Below are 24,984 nucleotides of genomic sequence, written 5' to 3'. Positions count from 1 at the left end.
GCAATCCACATTATTGGTGAATCAATCTATAGGTAGTATTTATCTAGCCACATTTTATCCAGGATCAAATTTGTTCGCACCAATCACATTATAAACTGCAATAACCCGAAAATAAAATCAGCAGGCATGGTGACAATGAATTAACGTTGAAAACAGGTTGGAACGTTGAATCGCCGTTGATCTACCTAAATCCAACGTCACATCAATGTAGAACCAGTCACATCAAAATGCCGTTATAATGTGACGTTGACTCTAATTTGTATTTTGGTCGTTAACTTAACGTTGTTGTTTGGTCGTCGTGATGCAAGACATGTAACGTAAATTATATTCTTATTCGTTTCACTCAATCGCATATAGTAAATCATTTATTGTCTAATAACTCGCAACGAAAACACCAACCACCGCATCGAATTCAAATCATTTTTATTTCGTTAACCCTTGCTATGAGTTGTTGCATGCTTGTCTGCGTAGGAGAATGCGTACATACCACGCATTAACTGTACTTCACAAACTCTTCGAATACAGCCATCTACCGACTTATTGTTACCACCACATCTGTTATTCTATTTTCTTTTCTTTCGTTCTTCCTTTTTTACACTTTAAATTTTAACCACCTTTTATATATTTCAATAACATTTTTCATTCCATGTTGCAATATTATATATATATTACTTAATGTGTACATGTCCAGAATTTCTTGTCACAACCACCATCTCTTCTTTATTACTGGTTTTATACATTTAACACTGCTCTATGCATTCTTGATGTATCATTAATAATACCAATACCCTTTTATTCGCCGACTTATCACAACTGGTTCCTTTTGTACCTAGCTTCTTTGATATATTACTTTTCTTACCAACTTCAGTATTATTTAAAATACTTTTGAATCGTATTTGCGATTTACTGGGCCCGACGCAGCAAGCTGGAACAGTTTTGAATAAAATCTACTCATCTCACAGTTCCTTTAATACTACTGCGCAATGCCTAAACTGCGCATCTAATACCCCGTTCACACTGCAGTCATTTAACCGGTTAAATAGCGAATTAGGTCGAGATTCGAATCACTGCAGTAGTCTGAACGCATGGGGATTTTTGTAAACCGGTTTCTAAAAATCCTACTAGCGAACTGGATTTTCTCTAGCGATTCGGTTACTTTACCGGAAGGGCCACCTGTATAGATCGCACTGCGCATGCACCAGCAAATCTCGCGGGAAAGAAAAGGAACATGCCAGCTCAGTGGACCCACAAGGAAATCTCTTGTTTAATTGACATATGGAAGCAGGAAAAGCATCAAAAAGACCTAACTAAGAAGAGGAATCAGCATGTATACGATGACATTGCCCAAGAACTGAAAAGCGTAAGTACTGAACACAAAACAAGCCCGTGATTATAGGCGTGGCTGATGTTTGCATTTTTAGCGCGCCATGGCTGTGCAGGGGTAGCACGAAAATTCATGCGTTGGCACTCCTATAGACGATAGCACGGACAGTACATATCAGAATCGTAAATTTGGGTCTTCAGGATCTAATTTTTTTCTGTCGGAAGACGGTCAAAAATGGAAGATGAATCAACAAAAATAGCTGGCAAGACTGTCAAAAAATAACTCTGGATCCGCCCCTGCTATGTACACTTATGCTAGTACATTTATTATGATTTATATCTTTTATGAGTTTTAGTTTAAGTATGGTAATTAATTTGGTTTAGCGATGCTTTAACAAGAAACTTTCAGCTTCAACTTGCTAAATGTAGTGATTGGGGGGGGGGGGGGGGGGGGGGGGCACAGACCTACGTTAGTTTGCAGTCCTACTAGTACATTGGATATGCATAAAGCTTATTTATTGAATATTAAGTACTCCTTTCCTTTTTAGTTCCAGAAACACAACATCAACAAGGATGGCGATAGCTGTAGAGTTAAAATTAAAAACCTTAAACAAAGATATAGAAAGCAGAAAGACACACTCAGGAAGAGTGGTGCTGGGGCCATGGGGGAAGAGGACTTCCCTTTTTTTGAGGCTCTTGATGAGGTCCTGGGATGCCGGGCTTCATCAGAGCCTCATGTCCTCTTGGACATGTCCTGCCATGGTAAGTGTTCTCTTGAATTCCACTTATTGATTGCAATCCTGTTATTATTATTATTATTGTGAACTATTTATATATAAATATTTTTTCCTAAAGTTTAACTGTTCATTAAAAAGAATAAAATGTTTAGTTTAAAAAAGTGAAATACGATCAAATAGCTTCTTTAAAGAAATAATTATTTTATAGCTAAGGAAAGTGACGAGGAAACTGACATCAGCCAGGAAAGCCAGCAGAGTCAGGAGAGTCTGTCAGATGAGGAAACGCCAAGAAATGAAGACAAAAAGCCTCAAGTGAAAAAACCGATCAAGAACAGTAAGCAGTCTTTTATTCTCCCAATATAGAGAAGTGGGTGAAATTGTTTTGCTTCAAGTGACAATTCATGCTAGGATCAAAACGAAGGAATACAAAACCAACTGCAGTGTCCTTCTCATTATTTATCCACGTGTTGGCAACAATTTAAAGGAGTAATGATACTTTAAATTGTAAATTTTTAGACACTACTTCAACACTAAAATGAAACCTTGGATAATAAGGTAATATTTTTTTTAATGTTCTAAAAATCCCCACCTTGTCTTATATTTTTGCAGCTGCAAACAAGAAAAGGAAGGAATATGAAGGCATGCTTCAGCCACTTAAGGACACATTCGAACAACAGGAGCGACAATTCCTGGAGTTTGAAACCAAGAGGCTGAGAGAAGAGGAGGAGAGAGAAAAGAGACAAAGAGATTTTGAAATGCAGATGAGGAGGGAGGAAAGAGAGCACCAGTTGAGGATGGCTCAAATGTTTGCTAATATGTTTAGCTCTATGTCTTCCCAACCTGGTCACGCTCGCTTTCCTCCACCCCCAGCTGCATCAGGTGAACCTCAGCAACATCGTTCCAGTACGCAATCACCTTTCTCTATGTACCCCCCAACAAACTCCAATCAAGACCAGGACTTTTTTCATTTGTAAATGTATTCGTATTGTTACAACCTCCAAAAACAGAGGCACGTTTTTGTATCTGTTCGTGTTTTTCTTTTTGTCTTTGTGCATTAAGCAAAAAGTAATGGACAGATTTTGATGATATTCTGAAATAGTTGACATGTTATGTAAATATGTTGATAGGATAGTTCAGAAATGGGCATATTTCATTCATATTTGGGCAGGTCAGAAATTGAAAAAATAAAAAAGACCCATTAATTCACTAACCCAGTATTACTCTTTGTGGAGCTTGTACTCTCTTGAGTGTTTTTATTTCATTTAAAGGTCATTTTTAGTAAGTGCCAAAGTTTTCTAAAACTCAGTCTGACAAAGCTCAATTTTTTGTGCTTATTATTCATTTATTTTTTTTCTTACATTTAATATTTTATGGTAGCTAGAAATTATATTAATTTCTTAAAATTATTATTCAGATTCAAAAGGAACAGCTATGTTAACTTTAGCATTTCCACATATATAATATTGTACTTGTATTTGGAATCCATATCATATTTGATTGCATTGCTCAGTAATTGCGTTGTGAGTAAATACATCTCTTGTATTTTTTTAGGCTTATTGTAGACTGAAAATTAAGTCATTTCCTTGTGTTATTGTAGATTTTGATATCCTATTTGAAGTGTAGAATTTAATATATTTATCTCTGGGTTCTCCAAGAAAACACAAGTATAAACATGGTCATCATCTGCCACTGTACTGAGACTAGTCAATATAGTAATGATATCTTTTTTTAGTTCTATGACCAGTCTAGTTTGTTTTATTTGATCTGTCAGTATTGTGTTTTATCATACCTTGGAATTCTCAATATTAGACGCTCATTATACATGTATCTAGTGCAATTTATTATGTTATAGCTGTCTCAATGTAACATTGCTCATTTTCAAATGATTAAAACAATTGTGTTACTTTCAGTTAAATAGTACGGATAGTTATTTTTATACGTTATTTTCTCTTTCATTATGTGCCAACTATATTAGATAGAAAAAATTATTTATATAAATGTAATTTCTTCAATTATGTGCTAAACACTATGCAAGACACATTTCAGTATTCCAATGAACAATGGTTGCAATCATCAAACTGCAGAATAAATGTTTTATTGAATTGAAATATACTTGCTGTTCCATTTTATTTAATGTACAATTTTAAGTCTAGCACTAGCACCAAAACAATTAAAGGCAAGTACACAATTTTGACTTCGGAAACTTTGATGAACATTTTCATCGAAATGGAAATAATTCTGTTGAAGATTCCTAGCAACAGACACTTTGTAAATTACAATATGTAATCCTTGTCAATTGAAGTATTGTATTAGTACATTGCGAATGTGTTGACCAGCATTGAATCCATGTTGGGCAATTCGATTATGTGGTGGTTGCTGAGGACGATTTTGAGGCTGAGGATAAGCATGGTCGTGAGCATGTACAAGCTGTAACCAGTCCTCGGGAAAACCATCAGCTTCTTGTTCACAGATGTTGTGCAATATGCACAAAATAACTTCAGCCAGGGTTCCTATACCAACATCCAGTCTTTTTAAGAGACAGCGCCACCTGCCCTTTAAACGTCCAAAACTATTTCCTATGGTCATTCTGGCCCTAGATAGACAATTGTTATAATGATGCTGTGCCTCAGTTAGCCTACCGTCGTCATTAAATGGTTTAACCAGAAAGTCCAACAAAGGGTAGGCAGCATCCCCAAGTAAAACCAGTGGCACTTCATTGTTGTTGAGGTATACAGTTTTCTGATTAAATAGTGAGCCTTGCATTCCTCTTTCATATATGAGGCTGTTGGTAAAGACCCTGGCATCGTGAACACTGCCAGGCCATCCAACATATATATCAGTAAACTGGTATCGGTCATTACAAATGGCCTGCAACTGTACACTGTGCCATCCCTTTCTATTGTAATAGTCTCCCTTGCTGTCAGGTGGGGCGATGATGGGTTTATGTGTCCCATCTATTGCTCCACCCACATTTGGGAAGCCCCACTTATTATAATATCCTTCCACAACCCTGTCCAGCTCTTGGTCCTGAGGAAATGTAATGAATATATGCTTTTTTGAGTTGATCGCCTCAATGAACCTTTTGACAATCACAGAAACAGTAGATCTTCCAACTGCAAACAGATGATCAAGCGTTCGATAGCTGTCTCCACTCCCAAGAAACCAAAGGGCTATTGCTACCTGGGCAGATCAAGAAAAACAGAACTGATGCATACAAAATATTCAATAACATGACGCAAAATACACTTGATTTGAAAACAAATACGGACTAAAAGAATAATTTGTAAATAAATAGCAAATCAAGTTTGACACATTTCAAGTTAACTTCCCTTAAATTGTCTCCTGTATTCAATTAACAATAAAGGTAATCAACTTTTAAAAATGCAGAAATATTGCAGAGGTATACTAATCATTTATAGGAAACCATAAGTACAGCTGTACCGGTATAAGATTCACCGTGTAACATTTTAAACATACCTGCTTTTCAACAGCTATGGCACGGCGTAGGTGAGTGTTTTTTCTTGTCAACTGAGGTCTCAGAATGTTGCACAAGAAATTAAAGGAATCTCTACACATCCTGAAATTCTCTCTCCAATCCCTCTCTGTAAAAGTCCTGAAGAAGTAATAATCAGAGGATCAAACAGAGGAAAATATATAAATAATATTCAGGGTGCACAGCTTGCCTAAATTAAGCCACATTTAGCTGCAATTTATACAAAAAGTTTACCAATGAATGAAATATAATTCTACTAATTAAATGCTGGTGTTATAACATAGCACACCTGTAGGTATTATCCATTGCATAGTGTTGAAAATGCTCATTAACAGTGTGTTCCCAAAATAAGTTCCTTCTTTCCCTGACCCAGGTACTTCTGTTTATTGTCTTGGGCCTCAGCCATGATGCAACTGCTAATACAAGCATCTGTCTTTTCTGCATGGAAATCAACAAAAATATAAAGTCATTAATGTAAATATGCTTATAATAACCATAATAGTAATACTCACCACAGAAAGAAATTAAATGCGATATCGTACACTAACAACTCCCAACTTTATGGTGTTGTACTGGTATTCTATTTAGTATTAAATAATTTGAAATAACAGATGAAGTTGCAGCAATTTGACTTTGATGCCACATGTAAATAGTGTCAAAAAGAACCCGCAAAATCAGCAGTCTTACGATGTAGCAATGCATAACATAAAGCCTAATAACTACGACCTTGTAGTATTTTAAATAATCAGTCGTCTGCTGTGATTACTTGTACAAGTACTGTATGCATGGAACGTACCCTAGCTCTCCTACGAAACCCGGCTAGTCTCCTTCTTCTCTCCGTCAAATTCTTCCTCTTCTTAATTGAATCTTCCTTTGACGACCTTTGGGATAAATCTGAGGTTCCAAAAACAAACACGCGAGAAAAAAACCAAAGTGCGAGAAGAGCAATGATTGGCGCCATATTTTTGTTTTCATGGATTTTGCGCATGCGCAATTTTTCAAACCGGAACCTCCACCTGGATTTTCAGTACGCGATTCGGTTTCCCTTTGCTGTGTGTGGCCAGAAAACCGAATCGGATTTTTCGCCCGCAATTCGCATTGCAAAAATTCGGATATTTCAGATTGTAGTGTGAACGGAGTATAAAACTCCCCGCCCTATGAACTCCTTTCCTCACCTGACTTGATTCTCTAAATCATTTACGTTTACTCGTTAAACGACAATAAATTCATATATTAATTATTGAAAACATAATATTATTTTTATCAATACTGTAACGAACTTTATCAACATATTAAAAAAACGGCGCTTTACAGTAAATGTGACAGATACTTTAGGTCTTTAGTGAACTATGGAGTTGTCTTAACTTGTTTTTTAGAAATACTTACCAATAAACATCTTTGCAAGGTCAACTAACACAAGGAAAAATAAGTCGCTTTAAATGTGATGGAGTGACGTTAACGCTGTTGACATTTCGCAGTACCTGTTATACAAAGATAGACAACTTAGGGTGACCGTGATATATATATATATATATATATATATATATATATATATATATATATATATATATATATATATATATATATCTTTGAGTCATAAGTAACACATTTATGTTTCAAAGTCCATTGAGCAGGTGCAATTTCATGACGTTTTTCGAATATATTATGTCTATGATTACATATGTCGGACCAAACACATTTATACTACAAAAGAAAAAAAAGAAAGAAAGTAAGATATTGGATTAGATTATTTATTGATAAATGAGGGGGACAATATTGTTAGAAGCAGACTGACGCAGTAGACGCATGGGGCCCATAATCCCGAGGTCCTAGGATCGAAATCTAGCTCTGCTAATACCCCTATTTCACACAGACCTCGAATCCCACGAAGCGCCAGGAATTGAAAATTTCAGGATTCGTGAAGTTATTAACAGATTCGTATATAATCGTAGTCAGTTCTTGCAATTCATGATCAATCAGGAATTTGTGGCAACAGATTGAGCTGTTCAAAGTTTTGGCCATGAACTCCCGATTCAAAAAAAATCGTAGTGAATTTCTGGACAATATTCGTGCAATTTCAGTCGAATCCCACGAATATTCGTACACTATCGCACCTGTATCGTAACTGAATCGTGAGCATGTCGAATTAGACCAGAAAATTGGCAAAATCTGACGAATCCTCTCGCGGTCTGTGTGAAATAGGGGCCTAACAGATTTCATTAGCTATAGGTTCCAATCCAATATCTCCTCTGATTTGGCATAAAAAGATATGCCCCCCCCCCCACATATATATATATTTTTTTTTTCACTTTTCTTATATTCCTTGTCGAACAGTCCCATTGACGGATAATCAAGATTGCCGCTGTTCTTCAGAGGCTCTGTAAAGAAACCACATCTTGAAAAGTTATAGTGACAAGCTAGCTTTATAGTTCCCTGACACTCAGGTCACCGCAACCATCCTCAACATCGTAGGGTTTTGGCCAGCTATTCTAAAGAGACTGAAGCCCCAGTATAATATGTGGTACATAACACTCAAATAAGTAATAAACGTGTTTCACCATAAGCTAAGGTTTCATTACAGCACGGTATACTGGTATTAGGTGCAGTTCAAAGAAATCTAATATCTCCTTCGTTGTCTATGAAATGCTGGCGTGTTATGCATGTGCATAACCACATTTCACTGATCTACGGCTGACAGATCTGTATGAGAAATTATTATGTAAAATGCAGTGTTAAAATACCGAAATACATGAAATACTATGCTACTCTATGTTTAAAAAAAAACACGTAGCTTTCCCTCATTACAAACTGGCGTGCATAATACGAAAAAAAAAAAATAATAATAAAAAGACTTAAACATAATAAAACAATGCCACACTAGATTTCAAAGGGAATCGTTTATAAGCAGTTATGATTAGTTTTGTTTTGAATGAAATGCTTGTGTAATGTACATCCAGCAAAACAGAAATCGACAATTATATTTATTTTCTTGATAGACTTGTCCCTCTTTCTAACGCTACCGCACCTCTCTCTCTCTCTCTCTCTCTCTCTCTCTCTCTCTCTGGACCATGCAAAACTATAAAGGTATATCATCATCTCCTAACTCACTTTTATTTATGGTCGGTCTTTTGAAAACTGTTTTCAAACTGCAGGTAAATTATGCACACTGTGTAAACTGCCGAAATCCATGAAATAAACGCCTGTTTCATCTGAATGATTTGAGATCTCATAAACATATCTGTGAAAAGGGTAATGACATTTTCTTGTTTCAAAGTTTTTTTTTAATCTTAATTGCACCCTTTAAAATGAGCCAGTCGTACTGTCCTAACGATCGAAGGTGAATGCATAACATGTGGAAGTTGGCTGGTGACAATATGGAATGCAAATATAAGTCACCCAAGGTGCCATATCACACGACTGCGAGCAATCTGCGTCAACTGCACAGATGTTTCTTCTTTCAGGCATCTTGACTGATGAAACCGGCGCCCCTAACATGAAAAAAAAATTACGAAACTATATATATTATTCCATTCAAAATCATGTTCGGACTCGATTATCAAAAAATTCGGAGCTTTTCCAGGATTATTTGACCGGGGGGCTGGAGGTTGCGAATGCGAAGCAGACCCTCTCCCCCACCCACAAACTTGGGATGGGGTTAGGAACCCGCTGAAGGCCACGGAAATTTTGGGAGTTTAGAGGGCGAACGGTGTCATCTGGTACGGTTAAGAACTATGACAGCTAGTCAAAATTCTTGATTCAGGAGTGGGGCCAGAAATCCAAGTGGGTGGGTGGGGGGTGGGGGAGATCAGGACCCCACTGACCCCCCTCTAAATCCGCTACTTTTAAGCCCCGCTCTTCGTGCCATCCCCCCGTCACTCTTTCTGCCAAAAAAGCCTGCATCAAACCCTGACATTAAGTATCTCTGTAAATAATTAATATATTCATATGTCCTCATTGTTAACGAATCAATGCAAATTTCGCTATGTTGATGAGAAACAAACAACAGTCTGACAGATGACGTTGACGTTTGCTTGTTTATGGGTTGCAACGAAATGAAATACGCATTGTGCATTGTTTACCTATGTTAACGTTTGTTCGAGCTTATGGTTGCAACAAAATAAAATACAATGAAACGACACACTTGATTTCCGGGTCTAAAAAACAAAACAAATAATATCCACTCACCATCGGCATGAAGAAAAATCGTCACAACAACTGCGCACAGCAAGCCCTTCATTCTGAACATCGTCGTTCTTCCAAATAATGAGCAAATTGGCCAGCTAGTCTAAAGTGATAGAATCATTAAAGGGGTGATATATAAAAGCAACCTGAATTGTCACGCGACCTTCGATAAGGATTTACCATGCAATAACATACGTATTTCAAATAAAGCAGTTTGTTTCTATTCCTTTGATGTTATGAAATACTGGTATTCCATGTGTGTACGTGCGTGGAGTTATTTTACTGATACACGTCAACCCCTCTCTGAATCCTCTCTCTCTTTCTCTCTCTCTCTCTCTCTCTCTCATATACCCCGATCTCTCTCTCTCTATGCCTTTCCCTCTGTTTCTCTTTCTGTCTCTACCCTGTCTCTCTCTCTCTCTCTCTCTCTCTCTCTCTCTGCAATATCCATACATACCAAAAAATTGTATCTATGTGTCTTTATCGCGTACACGTACAGGTACTAAAACCGTGTTTTGATCTGACTAAGATCTTGTTTCATGGCAAATTGAAATCATCATCTGTTTCATTCTCTGCCCTGTTTTTTTTTTTTTTTTTTTTTTTTTTTTTTTTTTTTTTTTTTTTTTTTTTTGGCAAATTGAAATCATTATCTGCCCTGAGTTTATGTGGAGGTTTTTGGTGGATAAATGTGTTGAATTATGGGCGGGGTATGTCCCAGCATATAAACAACAGACTTGACATTTAATATGGAATATTTTTTTCGAAATGATTATTTATCAGTTTTTTCCTATTTTGCTGACTGATAAATGAAAATAAGGATTAAAATCGTGTTTAAATAACTTTTAATTATCTCTTTGATGTCATTGTGACATCAGTTCATTAATGGAATTCGCCAGAGAAGCAAACAAAAACACATTGCCTATTCTATGTCATACGACTCCCATTAAAAGAGATATTTTGAATCTCCATATTTTCCAAATTATCGTCTGTAAAAGGGTAATACGCTCTACAAAAGACCCACATGTCAGTTGCTAGTCACAGTAATGGTCGTTGTTATGCCTGGCCTCTTTGTGGCTGTTGCCAGCGCTCTCAAGTTGCAAGGCATTTCTGGGGGGGGGGGGGGGGGGGGGGGGGGGTTTAGAGTTCAATCTGGAATAGCATTCCAGGCATAAGTCTAAAATTGTCCAATCTGGTCCAGTTTTTGTTGTAGGACATGTAGGCAGTTGATTGGCGAGTAATGGTTGAACGAAATATTGTCTATGTGGTTCAAATGTGGCGATTTTGATGACCAGGGTAGCTGCTCATTCCCATTGGTTCTGTAAGTTATCTGCTATTAAAAGTGCTCAGTGTGAACCTGCAACCTCATCGTGCAACCTAGAATTGTTCCTAAGGTGCCCCCTATCAAATGATAGTCAAGTGATTCCGAGATTATTCCTTTATTTGATCTGGTTCAGGTTTTCGTCGATGACTACCATTGGTGTTTTGGCACCAATGTGGAATCTACTCCAAATACTGACGCTGTCAATCACCCTTGTCACTTTAGACCCGGCATATGCTTCGTCGTAGGCCTCTTCTGGATATCTGTAAACTCTGTTTTGACTAATTGAGCGGTACAGGTTAAATATGACCTCAATAAAGAAAGCCACGCAGTTTCAGTGTTATACCCAGAATCGTTCATGGCCCCCAGTGGGTACCTCGGAGGTCACTTGGTGTTCTTACCTGCGAAAACCAGTTTGGTGTTCGCTAAGGGCTTTGAAAAACGCATTTTAGTGGCAATTTACCCCTCGTTCTGAACGGACTAAGTGTTTTTTTTTAGTTGCAGCAGCGTATCCCGAAAGACAGTGGGTCCTGTACTCTGTAGGTAAAAATTTGATACATTGGGGGTGACCTCTGTGTAGGTACATCAGTCTGGGCATTACTCTATAAAACTGTGGGGACCGTTCCGTTAGGCGCTATGATCTGTCTGGTAATGTCTGTCTTTTTCGCGCCATTCTGCCTTAGATTAACACATTTGTAATGCACTACTTGACTCATCTTACGCACTGCAAAACTGACCGCTTGCATGCAAAATTTCAAATTCTTCTATGCAGTAGTTGCCGAAATATGGATACTTTTTTTGACAGAACCAAGCTTTGCCTAAGCCAAGCTTTGATCAGCCCAAAGGAACACTACCCAATTAAATCACTGCAAATTACATAATGTAGCAGCGCAACAGGCAGTGGTAGTGACACACCTGACTGCACACTTTTACATTCACAAATCTTATATGAGATCGAAGTTTTTTGAAAAAAGAACGTATTTTTACCTAGGCATACCTTCGAAACTGAAATATTCCATATTAAATGTCAGGTCTGTATTTAGCGTCAATAGGATGTTTATTTTTGTGAAGAAAATGAAGATAATATTTATTTGTGAATCAACCTAAGGACAGTGCTTTCATCGTCACGTTATATATACGATCACATTTATTCGTATTTATACTACAATAACCAGACAATATGACATTGCATCAGTTTACTTATTGATGAAAGATAATGCTAGGATTAGCAGAAAGGCACGTTGGAAGCGTGCGGGCCCATAACCCCGAGGACTCTATAGTATTGAAACCTTGCTCTGCTATCCAATTATTTTCTTTTCCAATAAACTGTTTCCCTAAATCGATATTAAAATGTGTATATGCATATATTCCCTTTTTGTATTACCTTTTATGTTCTGTGTGCTAGCAGGGTGCTACAACTGTAATACAAAACATGGAAAATGATCGGGCAAGTCAATCAGTATGCTAAATAGCATAGGCGGATATGCCCCCAATATGAGTTGTTTGTCCTAATGGGTTTTCCGGGTTTGGGTGCTTGTCAGAAAGACACAAAACATATGTAATGCAATGGTAATGAAGGGCGACATCCTCGTGATGATTGGATAATTTGGAACGTACCAAACACTGCTTTATATACGTCTTTTGGCAGGCACAGTATTGTCAAGCATGGTATACACCGCCATACACTGCAGACATGTGTATTTTGTTTATTTCTTCAGGAGCAAATATATTTTGAGATGCAAAAAAAGAACAAAAAAAAAACATACGTTATATCTTTTTCTTTTAAAACATGCACTTCACTTTTAATTAACATTTAAAATACAGTAAATGGATTTAAATAAAGCAAAATAAAATATGATGTGCGTTTCATTTTGGACTAATGGCATAAAACTGATTCAGTTATACAATGAACTTACCTTAAAAGTTTTCCAATGCTGCCTTGAAGTTACAGTTTTTAGTCTTTACGTCTCATTTTCATTTTATTTTAACTGTTAATTGCCAGTCAGTATATTTGTGAAATATATATTCATAGCAAGTTGAATATTCATGAATCTTACATATTTTAATTCATTATATAATAGAACTCGAAATTGAATCTTAGCCAGTCGTGCTGCTTGATGTTTCAGTTTCTACATGTAGGATTTCTTATATTGTGTTGACACTGGGTTCATTTCGTGCCATATATTGCTTTTGGAGATCGATAAAGTCAATTGATTGAATGTAATAAAAATATAAAAATAACCACTAAATTACCAACATATTTGGAGGCTCGCACCCCCTCCCTTCAAATCATCCTGGACCCGCCCCTATGTATTTAATCAGACCAAGGTGATGTCATGCGACTAATACAAAGGACCAGTTTTGATAAACGGTTTGATAGTATTGAAGATATCTAATTAGTTATATTAGGTCTGTTTTGCATTTTACACTGGAATTTACTAATCAAAATTTACTATTTTCCAAAGGGTTGGACATCGAGCCTCTTTAATTTGTCACATGTAATGTTTATCTTCAGTGTGGTAGATGAGATGTAGACACAGTGCAAATCTCGGCATGCATTAAGCAGTGACTCTATTGATAAAAGATGTAAGAGGTGTGTCAAATATTGTTATGGTTGTGACCGATTGTGTTGGATTGTGTTGGAGGTGGTTGTGCGGTGGGTCCCTCTGGTGGTGAAAGGGAAAAAAGTGAGCAGTTCCTGCAGGTTGGAGAGTGTGGACTCTATGCGGAGTTCTGATATGTTTGGTCACACGTGTTTGTCCATGTTAGATAGTGGACTCCATGCGGAGTTGTGATACACACACGTAATAATAATAAATGTTCACGAACGCTCAAATCAACACAAGCACACAGGCTTTCAGTAGATTGAAAACTATGGACTTACAAGACAAATGATTATAGTGATAACAGAATTCATCTACCGATAAGCGACCATTATGACACATTGGTGCTGCTTACATCTATAATTGATTACATTCACAGAATGCTGAATAGACCGCGTTCTTTAATATTAATTTCCAAAATATTATTAATATACAGAGAAACAAGCTAGTGTACTGAACAATGCATAAAATGCCCGGGAAGGTTACATCAAATATCCGATCTTGAATCTGAATGGTGATGCGATTTCATACACATTTATCTCCCCCAAAGTATTGCTTCAGTAGGGATGACACTTCTATTGTCCAGTGTGAGTAGATCTGGGGGAGAAAGACCTTCGAATGTCCTTAATTGCTTTGCAGCTAGATATATTGTAAGGGAAACTCAGATACCCAGACTGACTAGTATTTCTAGGTCATTTGCGGCCACTTAAACCCCCTTTACACTGGCGGCGTCCTTTCTGCGTCCTTTGTGCGACCATGAAACTGACCAGGACGCCGTCGGACGCTCGAAGAACGCACAGTGATCGCCAAGGTCGCACAAAGAACGTTCAAGCATCGCCGAGGACGCCATGGCCGCCGCGAAGATTTGAGCATGTTCAAAACAATCGCAGAGAGAACGCGATGGAGGATGGTCGCTCAGTGGACGCAGAAAGGACGCACAAGCATCGCCGTGGTCGCAGAGAGAACGCACAAGCATCGCCGCGGTCGTAGAAAGGAGGCACAAGCATTCACCAGACAGACATTCACCAGACATTCACCAGACAGGAATTCTAGGGGGAACAGTGGTCTCATATCAGCCTCCGATTATTTTTTCCCTAAAATTCATGAAGCGATCCATTTTTTTAGGTTATTATGAAACGAATATTTTGCCTTTTTTACAAGATGCATTAATTGTCAGAACTTTTTGCAGAATGCGTCATTTGAAAACGGATTCAAACATTCTATGTTGTCAGTCATTCTTTCTCGTTTTCGGCGACTGTTCATCCTTCTTATATGGATAACAATGAGCACCTGGCTGATTATCAGTCCATGCAGACCTTGCATCACTATAGTTTAAAGCGTTTATTCCCATTTATTTACTTTGTGTGCTGGAAATGTTCTTTATTGGATGACCTGGTTAGAACAGATGAAAAATATGAGTTAGAATATAGAGAAGGACGCCCAAACAACGCTCATCGGTCACGCAGGATGCAGAATGATCGTAGAATAGACGCCACTGACCGCCGATGAAGGTACAGAAAACGCAGCAAGAATGCTCAAGGCTCAGTCACAAATCAGTTGCGATGCGTCGGGGATGGGTAAAAACTGGGAAATTTGAACAAAATCTTGAGACTGATCTTACGATTTTGCACCCGTCGGAGGCGCTCTCCGGACGCCTGCGGGTTGTCGCAGATTTTTTAGACATCGCCACACCCGTCACGGTCCCCAACTTTGAACTTAAAATTTTAAGATTGCTCGCAAGATTTTCCACCCATTTTGGGCATCCCAGACACAATCTCCGATGACCTACGATGCCCTTCGATTAATCGGAGGAGTCCTCCGAATAATCTGAGACTAGTCGTAAGATTCTGTGTGGGATTGGAAAATCAGGTTGAGCTTCAATATCTGCGAGTAGTCTCCGGTGCCCTCCGACTGAATCGGAGGCGCCCTGCGACGATTGGTACGCTTTATGAGATCGTCTCCGACGAATCATAGGGTGGAATCGTAGTAAATCGCCGTGTATATAAGGGCGCCTCCGACCGGATCGCTAAAAGTTTGAGAAAAGGGGGGGGGGGGGAATTACAAGAAAAGACGCTCGCAGATATCGTCTCCGATCGCCTCCGATTGCATGAGGCTAATCCCACGATTTTTCGACAAAACCGGTTGAAAATCCTTGAAAAAATCTCAGACAATGTGACTGCTCCACTTTTATTAGGATTATTGCTAGGATTGTCCAAGGATTCTTTATTTTCTACGACGACCCCCGGCCAAAACTAATCCCCGACAGATCGCCGACATTGTGACTGAGCCTTCAATGATCGCTCAAACATCGCAATGGACGCCTTGGGTTGCACAGGGGACGTACAGTGGAGGCAGGCAGGTTGCTCTCAGTTTTACAGGTAAAATCAAGATTCGGTCGTTCAAAGGACGCACAAGGGACGCAGACGCAGACGCCTTTACACTGAGGCTCGATTTAATTGCTTTGGCGACCGTTGAGCGTCCTGGCCACATTTTTGAACGCAGAAAGGACGCCGTCCAGTGTAAAGGGGCCCTTATTCTAGGATGTGACTCACAACCAACCATACTCCTTTTCATTACCGCTAGATGGCAGACAAGTATCGAAACAACTGTGGAATTTTCGCGGAAGTGAAAAAGAAAATAGGAGTGACAAGTTCAGTACATTGCGCATTGAATTAAGGTAATAAAGTGGAGGTACTTTGTATTTTATCTACTAAACATTTAACTCTGAATCTAGCAAATTAGCAACTATTATAGATAAGCAGACACAATCTTGAAGAACGAAAACACTATACATGTAGGTAAGCAGGACAGCTGGCTTGGTTTTTATCTCTTAGTTAATCATTGATTAAAATCGACGTGCATTCCCGCATGAACGTGCAGTAGTATCGAAGTAGCAAAGAACATTAACGCAGTAGTGGTATGGGCCATATTTGCAGTAGAAATACAGTATAGCATACTGCAATTCCACAGCAAAAAATTACATAGGTTTATAAAGAGAGGAGCATTAGTAGATTAGCAACATATGATAGAAGCATGTTTCAAATATGCTAATTAGCTCCCAAATCGAAGCAGATTTGAGGCATGTTTGCAGTATGATTGCACTAGTCTACTGCGTTGGAGTATCTACTTCGTTTTCGTGCGGGTTTACTTCAGTGCAGCAAGGGTCAATTATACAGTATGATTACTTTAGAGAGAAATTGGCGTACGGCGAATTTGACCGATTCGCAGAAAGTCAGGTGATCAAAGTGAAGGCCTTTCAAATCAAACAGTAGCATTTTCACGGCGGATCTTTTGGCGACCAGGCGACTGAACGGGAATGTTTTGAACTCCTCGAAATACAGGTAGGCCAGAGTGAGTTGGTTATGGGATATATGCTTAATGAGCTCCAGAAATCGTTCCAAACGGTGACTATTTTCTTATTCAACACCACATTTACTCTCGCTGTTGACAAAGGACTGCTTTTTCAGCATTAATGCCTTTATGATCAATAAGGAATTAGGGCAATATCAACCCCTTCTCTCTCTAGCTCCCTCTCTCTTTCCCTCTCTCTCTCTCTCTCTCTCTAGCAACAAGGGGTCTTTTCTCGTTCACCTACAAAAAACGTATTTCTCCCAAGTTTAATATGTTAACAAGCGTTTAGACACCATGTTTACCCGCCAAGTTCGACCTTTTTTGAGGACGCCATGATAACACCTGTTAAGGGGAATCCCCGCCTATTGCATTGTGGGTATGTGTCTATTTTAGTCCGGTGTCGTACTGGTTTAAGTTAAAAGATGGCTTGATGATTTAATGTAGGAAGGAACGTTATAATCGGGATCGTGTTTGTGGGATATAGTCCCTTTGCATACACTCAGGCTTTTCGCTTCAAATTATAGGCAGTGGTGAAAAGCATGGGGATGTGATATGTTAAGCCACTTATATGATTTGCTTAGCGGAAGTTAAAAAAGGGAATGAGGTAGCATTCAGGACTCCCATTGTCTTTTACAATCTCGATCAGCTGATATTTTAGTTTTTTTTTACTGTTCTATATAACGGTATAGAGTACTGTACCCGCCAGTATGTCTAAATAAATACGTAATTGTTCTGTTGTGCTTAGTGTCAAAACACAAATGTAGTAACACACAAATTTGATTTTATTTAAAATCAGATTAAATCAATTAATTATAAATAATATGTGCTCATGTATTTTACCACAACTGGAATTTCTGTTGTATTCCCAGGGAAATTAAATACGATATGCCGTTTCTTTTAATTATTTTAGAATAAGATTAAATTTATAAATTAGAAACTTATTATAAGGAATATACTCTCACAAATTAACCACAACTGTATTTTATGTGTTATTCCCTGAGAAACAAAGATCTTCTTTTTTAATGACCATTTTGAAGGAAGATGGTCTACGGATAAATTAACTTGTTTCAATCAATTTAATTAAGGTTGCTGTTGTAATAATACTATATGAACGTGAATGCAATCGCAATAAGTATTATAGGTTTATACTAACATTACAGCTTACAAATGCATGCTTGATATATTTATTTATGTGTTTTCTAGATATGGATAGGAACGAATTGGGCAACGACAATGGAGGGCAGTAAGTATTTTTTTTTTTTTTTTTTTTTTTTTTTTATCGATGAACTGATTTCCATGAATCCTTTTCCCTCAACAAGCTAAAAAATGAATGGCTTGGGTAAGAACACGGTCCCCACAAACAGGTGAAAAAAAGTGGTATGTTTGGGTATCAAAGTCCGACAGAGTTGATTCAGTTTTGTATAATGGTCCCCTTCCTTTGCAAACATGTTATTTAAGATATTTTACGTAGGTGAAATGGCTTAATATACGACAAATTAAATATTTATACAGCAGTTCGAATATATATTTGTATTCTCGTCGGCCTTTATCATTATTATTATTATTATTATTATTATTATTATTATTATTATGTTGCAGGTATGACCCAATGGTGCAGGTAAACACATTATTTTTAAGCTGTTTGTGTTTTCTTTTCTCACTTTCTCTTTCGGTATATTTTCTTTCCATTTTTTTCGTTAAATGCTGGTATAACTCCATGCTCGGATTTTTTTTTTTTTTTGAAAGGTGTTTAGGCCATCTGTAAATCAAAATTCCTTGTTTGTGCTTATGAAAGACGAGATTCCTTAAATAAACGTGTAGCAGATTTTAATTATTGACATTACCAAACACATTTTCACAATTTTATTCTATTTTAATTTGTTTTTAATGATTTTTTCATATAATTATCGGCCTGACTGTAATTCAAATGGTATGCCATTTAATATATTTTAAGCCCGCTGTTTGAATATGTTACGATTAGCAAGGTTGTAACAGTACCCTCCATTTACTGATGTGCATGTATTAGGTGTCTAAAAACCAAATATAGGGTAACAAGGCTGAAGATATACAGTTTATTTCCTTCCTTGTTTACCAGGTAAATGCCTTGGTCCAAAACCTCATCTCAAAAGTACTCATGGCTTTGATTAAAATTTTTATAAGATTTGGGAAAAAAGAAAACCTAGTTAAAACCCAGGAGTGATATACTCTCTGTTGAGAATACTGATAGACACCTACCCTTATTTCCAGAACATGATATCTTGTACATGTACTTTAAACTGGGTGCAATGATTTTCAATTGCTTTCTTGTCCTTAATTAGCTGCTTGGTGTCCATTTTGCATATATATATATATATATATATATATATATATATATATATATATATATATATATATATATATATATTTTTTTTTTTTTTTTTTTTTTTTTTTTTTGACAATAGAATGATGCTCCACAGATTGCTTATATTTACCCAGATAACACAACATCGTATGTTTCAGTTTCTTGGCATATATGTGCCAGAGGGTCTCTACCGTCGTGAAGAAGCACGTCAGCTTGTTAAGTGCCAGTCTTTTAAAGAGGCCAACGAATGCTTCAGTGCACTTTTAGGGAATATTCTTACAGTGGCTGAAACTGGAATACCAATCCCCAAAAGTTTAATGGTCGAATTTTACTATGGTCGAGCCCAATGTAGATTGGAATTGGTAAGTTTTGTGTATTCTTAAGGATGCCATTAGTAACGTCTTTTTAATATATGTTCACAATATTCAATTGTACAAGGTTTGGACAGTTCATTGATTTATTATTTGAGTAAACCTTATAATATTCACACATACATATTCATATTTTTTGATGATATTGAACTAAGACATTTGGTAGGAATAAAGTTGCATTTGTAATCAGATATAATAAACGCATTATAAAGCATAAAGTAATAAAAACATTCGAACAGACAGGCGTCTATATCTCTATATCAGGATTTTAAACCATGGATCAAATCGGTCGTTTGCGTGAATTTACAAGTAAAATCACGTCTGTATGTCTGTTTTTTTTTTTCTTACCTCGCTAATTACGTGCAACATTAGCTACAAAACACATGTAGGTATGCTCTGTCACTTTCCCATGAACTTTATATGAACTTGAATCACCGTAAAGTATACATAAACCTTAGTTGCCAGAGCATGTTTTGTTTCTGGCAAGCAGGGAGGTGCCACCCTTAAGGTGTTTCCATTGACTTGTATTCAGTGTTTATTTTTCAGGATTTACTTATTGAAGTTTTGGAAGATCTGCACGAAGGTAAACCCTTCTCTCTCTCTCTCTCTCTCTCTCTCTCTCTCTCTCTCAACGAGATTACCATAATGTGTATACGATCAACGAGATTACTAAAATGTGTATATGATACATGTTCTCTATTGTACAAGTGTAAGATCATGTTGCTTACCTAACGTACGTGACTCTGACTCGGTTTTATACAATGCACAGATAATAAAGAATGAGAGGGGTGCAACTATGCATCTTAAAGTTACAAGTAGACTTTTGGGGCTACACACTTGATTAGGGGGTCGCCCCGGTTTTTGAAAGTGCCAATACTGATTACTACAATGTGGCATATTAACGGATTCAAACATGTATTTTAGGTTTATAGTTAGGCGGCTAAGCCCAAAAATTGTGCAAAAGTTGATAAAAGCATGAAACTTTCCACGATGAAAGACCATTGGGTATTTGTCAATTTTGGATCGGGGGGCAATTCCAAAATTCACAAGCACCCGGATGAGCGGCTTTCTTAAAATATGCTGATTCAGCATTTTTACGTACATCCAAAATTCCCTTAAACGAGCACTACCGGCGTTAATTACGATAATATGAATAAATTTGAGAAACATACACTTACTGTGCACATCTATAACAGTTATAATGACGTCATGATGATGTCACTGGGTGATATTGCACAATACATGCGAATATCTACTGACTCCCATATACTAAATAGTCGAACCCTGCAACGATCTTTCCTGTAAACATCCATTACAGAAATCCATCCTTTAGGGCTAGAAAGGTTCAGTAGCTTGGTGTCTACTTCCAAGACTTTGAGCATTTTCAATATGGCCGTCAATTTTTGAGGGAAAATAGAAAAACAACCAAAAGTCGACAGATATACTTTATTTGTGGCTCTTGTGAACCTATTTCCTGTCAGAAAAACATAGTAGGATAATTGACTGCGTACTGGCACGTTTCTGGTATGGATAAACCAAAATGGCCGCCAACGCATACAGCAGAGGATGAAGTATAGAAGTAAAATCAGTCTATTACTGGTACAATTAGTCTTATTAAAACTTTTAACGCTTTCGCTTTTTCTGTTCATTTGGATTTTTCATTGGCCACTATCCTTACCTATCATTAATAGCTTGTTTGACATTCAAAAATAAAATAAAAATGTAAATGAAAAAGAGAAAGAATAATTTTCAAAGAAAGAGGGGTATAAAAAATAATTTAAAATAATATAAAAATACATGTACATTAAAAATTCAATAACGGACTTATTTTGGTAGTTTTATTTATTTATTTATTTATTTATTTATTTATTTTTTTTTTATTTTTTTTTTTTTTTTGCAGTCTGAACTGCTAAAGCACGTGGATTTTAATGAAAAATTATCATTCAGCAATCAGTTGTTACCATCTCAGCCATGTGACATTAACATAAATTATATACATATTTCACTCAGTTGCTGATGAACGCAACCAAACCACCTTGTTTCCCACTGACGATCTTCCACTAATGCAGCCCTTGAACAAATGTGGAAATTGCCTTCTTGTCTCCCTCGAATCGCTGACGATATCCCTCCGACCTTATTAATATTGCCTTCTTGTTTTGCTCGGATTCATAACTATCTCCCGCCGATGATTTTTCAGCTGACGAAGTCCCTAAAACGAATATGAAATTTACCTTCTCGTCTCGCTCGGATCACAAACGATATTCGGCTGACAATGTTAAAATTGCCTCTTCATCTCGTTTGGATTGCTAAATGCCATTTGCTACATATGCCGTACAACGAAATCATATACGGTTTTCCGTGCGATTTTTATGGCATCGTAAGTGGCTACGGGCTACGGCAGGTACATTTACATTACATGGTTGTGCCGTGCCTTGCGCTAATTAATATGAGCTTACGGATATGAAGGGAAAATTCGGTTTGTCGACTGAAACTGATCATACCGAGTCCGTTCAGTCTCAGTGCAGTTGCTGCACGCCTTCCGTGTGGCTTTCTTGAAGATAGACGATGTTGGCGCATATTCCTAGGATTTTTAGCATCCACGTGGTCAAAAGAGGAAAAACACACAACTTCAAATCTGTGCATGTGAATTACAATATTTTAAAGACCTCTGCTATTGTTATGCCCCCTTAGCCCACCAAAGGTAGAAGAAAAAGAAGCTATCTCACGCTGACGATATGCCGCTAACGAACTCCTTTGCGTGAATATGAAAATTGCTTTCTCGTCTCTCTCGGATCGAAAACAACATCCCGCGGAAGGTATGAAAACTGCCTTAGTGTCTCAGTCGGATCGGTATCAATCGTCCGCTTCCAATCATCTGCGGACAAAATCCCTTGAACGAATAGGAAAATTGCTTTCTCGTCTCGCTCAGATCGCAAACAATCTCCCTCTGTATATATGTAAATTGCCTTCGCGTCTTGCGAATAATCTACCACTGACAATCTCCCGCAAACGTAGCCCCTACTGAACGAATATGAAAATCGACTTTTCCTCTGTCAGCGCTGTCAAGTGATGCTTGAAGGTCTGATAGGTTTTACTTTTCAGGCAGCCGTCCAAATGGCGGCTGGGCGATTCGCTGAAAAAAAGCCTAATCAAAAATCTAACCTTAGTTGGAAATGTCTTTAGCCTTATTTTTCAAACATAAAGGGGTTACTGCTGACATATTAGAGATGACTGACTGCTTAATCGAAGAAGAAACTTGATTAACATACCTCCTTTCCTTTTTGCTTTATTACGTTGCCTTCCAAGCGTATAATTTTACTGACATACAATGTATATGTAGATTTCATTCGTTTTAAATCTTTTTCAGTGAAAAAAAAAAAAAAACATAATTTACCATCGTTTTACCTGCCTTTTCCGTACCGTTTTGGTGGTCGTTTTGTTATTTTGGTGGCATATGCTTCGTCGTAGGCCTCTTCTGGATATCTGTAAACTCTGTTTTGACTAATTGGGCGGTACAGGTGAAATCTGACCTCAGTAAATAAAGCCACGCAGTTTCAGTGTTCTACCCAGATTCGTTCATGGCCCCCAATTCATTAGAGAAACAGACGACGATGTTTTGCTGTATACAATGGGTACCTCGGAGGTCATTTGGTGTTCTTACCTGCGAAAACCAGTTTGGTGTTCGCTAAGGGCTTTGAAAAACGCATTTTAGTGGCAATTTACCCCTCGTTCTGAACGGACTAAGTGTTTTATGTTTAGTTGCAGCAGCGTATCCCGAAAGACAGTGGGTCCTGTACCCTGTAGGTAAAATTTTGATACATTGGGGGTCATCTCTGTGTAGGTACATCAGTCTGGGCATTACTCTATAAAACTGTGGGGACCGTTCCGTTTGGCGCTATGATCTGTCTGGTTATGTCTGTCTTTTTCGCGCCATTCTGCCTTAGATTAACAAATTTGTAATGCACTACTTGACTCATCTTACGCACTGCGAAACTGACCGCTTGCATGCAAAGTTTCAAATTATTCTATGCAGTAGTTGCAGAAATATGGATACTTTTTTGACAGAACCAAGCTTTGCCTAAGCCAAGCTTTGATCAGCCCAAAGGAACACTACCCAATTAAATCACTGCAAATTACATAATGTAGCAGCGCAACAGGCATGAAAGTCAGTTAATTGGTAGTGACACACCTGACTGCACACTTTTACATTCACAAATCTTATATGAGTTTGGAGTTTTTTGAAAAAAGAACGTATTTTTACCTAGGTATACCTTCGAAACTGAAGTATTCCATATTAAATGTCAAGTCTGTATATTTATATATACATATATTCATATTTATTCATTGAAACCATGTATTTATCCCCTTAGCACTAAGATGGGAAAAACCAGCTAGGATATTATCTTTACCTCCTCAAATTCCTCTTGTTCGGGATGCCACCATAAAAAGATTACTAGAACAACTGCCGCATTGGATACTGGTATGTTAATTGCTTCAACATAAGAACATGAAGGTACACAAGATTGACAGAGCGATGCATGAAACAGATGTGACATATTAAAAAAAAGTGTCTGCGTTTACTTGTGTCTGAGTCTGGGTCAATGTTTGAGGGGGATGTATCAAGACAAACACAATACTTATAGCTAAAATTGCACCCGCCGTGACAGGGGTATCGGTGTGACTGCATGGGTTCAGCGTAGTCATGATTTGATCACAATTCCCTTGGGATAAGTGGAATTGATAAGTAGCATGCTCATTGGTTAGAAATGGCATGATCGACTCATTCTGTAGCTAGGCCTCTAATGCCTTCTATAAATATTATGGTTTAAGATTATTGATGATGGACAGCCTCATATCGAGACTTGCTACTGCTATTGCAGAAATAATAATAATAATAATAATAATAATAATAATAATAATAACAGGCATATAAATATATCAGTAAACAAATGAAATAAAATGGAAAATTATGTGCAATCTTACAGCGTATTCCTGACTTAATAAAGAAACTGCATACCTATGGAGACGAGAGTCTGGAGCAAAAAGAGTTTGTGCATGCTTTGCTGTGCTACCGTGACGTCCTTATACTATCTGGCGGCGTCCGTGAGTGTCAGATAATGAATAAACAAACTACTGCTCGCCTGCTTCTTGGGTATTCTGAATGCTGTTTAGAAATAGCAAAAACTGACAAGGACGTTCAAAATCATTTATATTTAGATATGACTGAATTGTACACCGTTGTCTTTGGTTAAACGATTCCTTTTA

The 24,984-nt window shown here is 37.6% G+C and overlaps 3 protein-coding genes across 3 annotated transcripts; 2 read left to right on the top strand and 1 right to left on the bottom strand.

Moving 5' to 3' along the window:
- Positions 1-1,009: 1,009 nt before the first annotated feature.
- Positions 1,010-4,168, top strand: LOC147760226 (uncharacterized). The gene is made up of 3 exons (XM_086994697.1): positions 1,010-1,360; positions 1,878-2,085; positions 2,269-4,168. The coding sequence occupies exons 1-3, from the start codon at positions 1,229-1,231 to the stop codon at positions 2,421-2,423; spliced, it is 495 nt and encodes a 164-aa protein (XP_086850823.1). The 5' UTR covers positions 1,010-1,228; the 3' UTR covers positions 2,424-4,168.
- Positions 4,169-4,199: 31 nt separating this feature from the next.
- On the bottom strand, positions 4,200-6,689 carry LOC147760225 (uncharacterized). Its single transcript, XM_086994696.1, has 4 exons — positions 6,350-6,689; positions 5,879-5,991; positions 5,538-5,673; positions 4,200-5,240 (listed from the first exon to the last, which is right to left on the bottom strand). Exons 1-4 carry the CDS (start codon positions 6,539-6,541, stop codon positions 4,353-4,355), a joined length of 1,329 nt encoding a protein of 442 aa, XP_086850822.1. The 5' UTR covers positions 6,542-6,689; the 3' UTR covers positions 4,200-4,352.
- A 10,213-nt stretch (positions 6,690-16,902) lies between these two features.
- On the top strand, positions 16,903-24,971 carry LOC106172161 (uncharacterized). The gene is made up of 7 exons (XM_086994104.1): positions 16,903-16,997; positions 18,211-18,250; positions 18,607-18,625; positions 19,507-19,710; positions 20,266-20,302; positions 24,090-24,199; positions 24,705-24,971. The coding sequence occupies exons 2-7, from the start codon at positions 18,213-18,215 to the stop codon at positions 24,969-24,971; spliced, it is 675 nt and encodes a 224-aa protein (XP_086850230.1). The 5' UTR covers positions 16,903-16,997; positions 18,211-18,212.
- The last annotated feature ends 13 nt before the right edge of the window (positions 24,972-24,984 follow it).

This window comes from Lingula anatina, chromosome 8, assembly GCF_051362555.1.
Source record: "Lingula anatina isolate TDL-2025a chromosome 8, LinAna3.0, whole genome shotgun sequence".
In the NCBI taxonomy this organism is placed as follows: Eukaryota; Metazoa; Brachiopoda; class Lingulata; order Lingulida; family Lingulidae; genus Lingula; species Lingula anatina.
The sequence above is the reverse complement of the archived record's forward strand: the minus strand, read 5'-3'. Positions and strand labels throughout refer to the sequence as shown.

Excerpts from the sequence above, each read along its gene's own strand:
- LOC147760225 (XM_086994696.1), bottom strand. The coding sequence starts at position 6,541 with ATGCGCAAAATCCATGAAAACAAAAATATGGCGCCAATCATTGCTCTT. Across the intron at positions 5,674-5,878 it reads TGGGAACACACTGTTAATGA|GACTTTTACAGAGAGGGATT; the intron begins GCATTTTCAACA and ends TTACTTCTTCAG. Across the intron at positions 5,241-5,537 it reads CCATAGCTGTTGAAAAGCAG|GTAGCAATAGCCCTTTGGTT; the intron begins GTATGTTTAAAA and ends TGATCTGCCCAG.
- LOC106172161 (XM_086994104.1), top strand. The coding sequence starts at position 18,213 with ATGGATAGGAACGAATTGGGCAACGACAATGGAGGGCA. Across the intron at positions 19,711-20,265 it reads CCCAATGTAGATTGGAATTG|GATTTACTTATTGAAGTTTT; the intron begins GTAAGTTTTGTG and ends TTTATTTTTCAG. Across the intron at positions 24,200-24,704 it reads AACTGCCGCATTGGATACTG|CGTATTCCTGACTTAATAAA; the intron begins GTATGTTAATTG and ends GCAATCTTACAG.
- LOC147760226 (XM_086994697.1), top strand. The coding sequence starts at position 1,229 with ATGCCAGCTCAGTGGACCCACAAGGAAATCTCTTGTTTAATTGACATA. Across the intron at positions 1,361-1,877 it reads TTGCCCAAGAACTGAAAAGC|AAACACAACATCAACAAGGA; the intron begins GTAAGTACTGAA and ends TTTTAGTTCCAG. Across the intron at positions 2,086-2,268 it reads CTTGGACATGTCCTGCCATG|CTAAGGAAAGTGACGAGGAA; the intron begins GTAAGTGTTCTC and ends ATTATTTTATAG.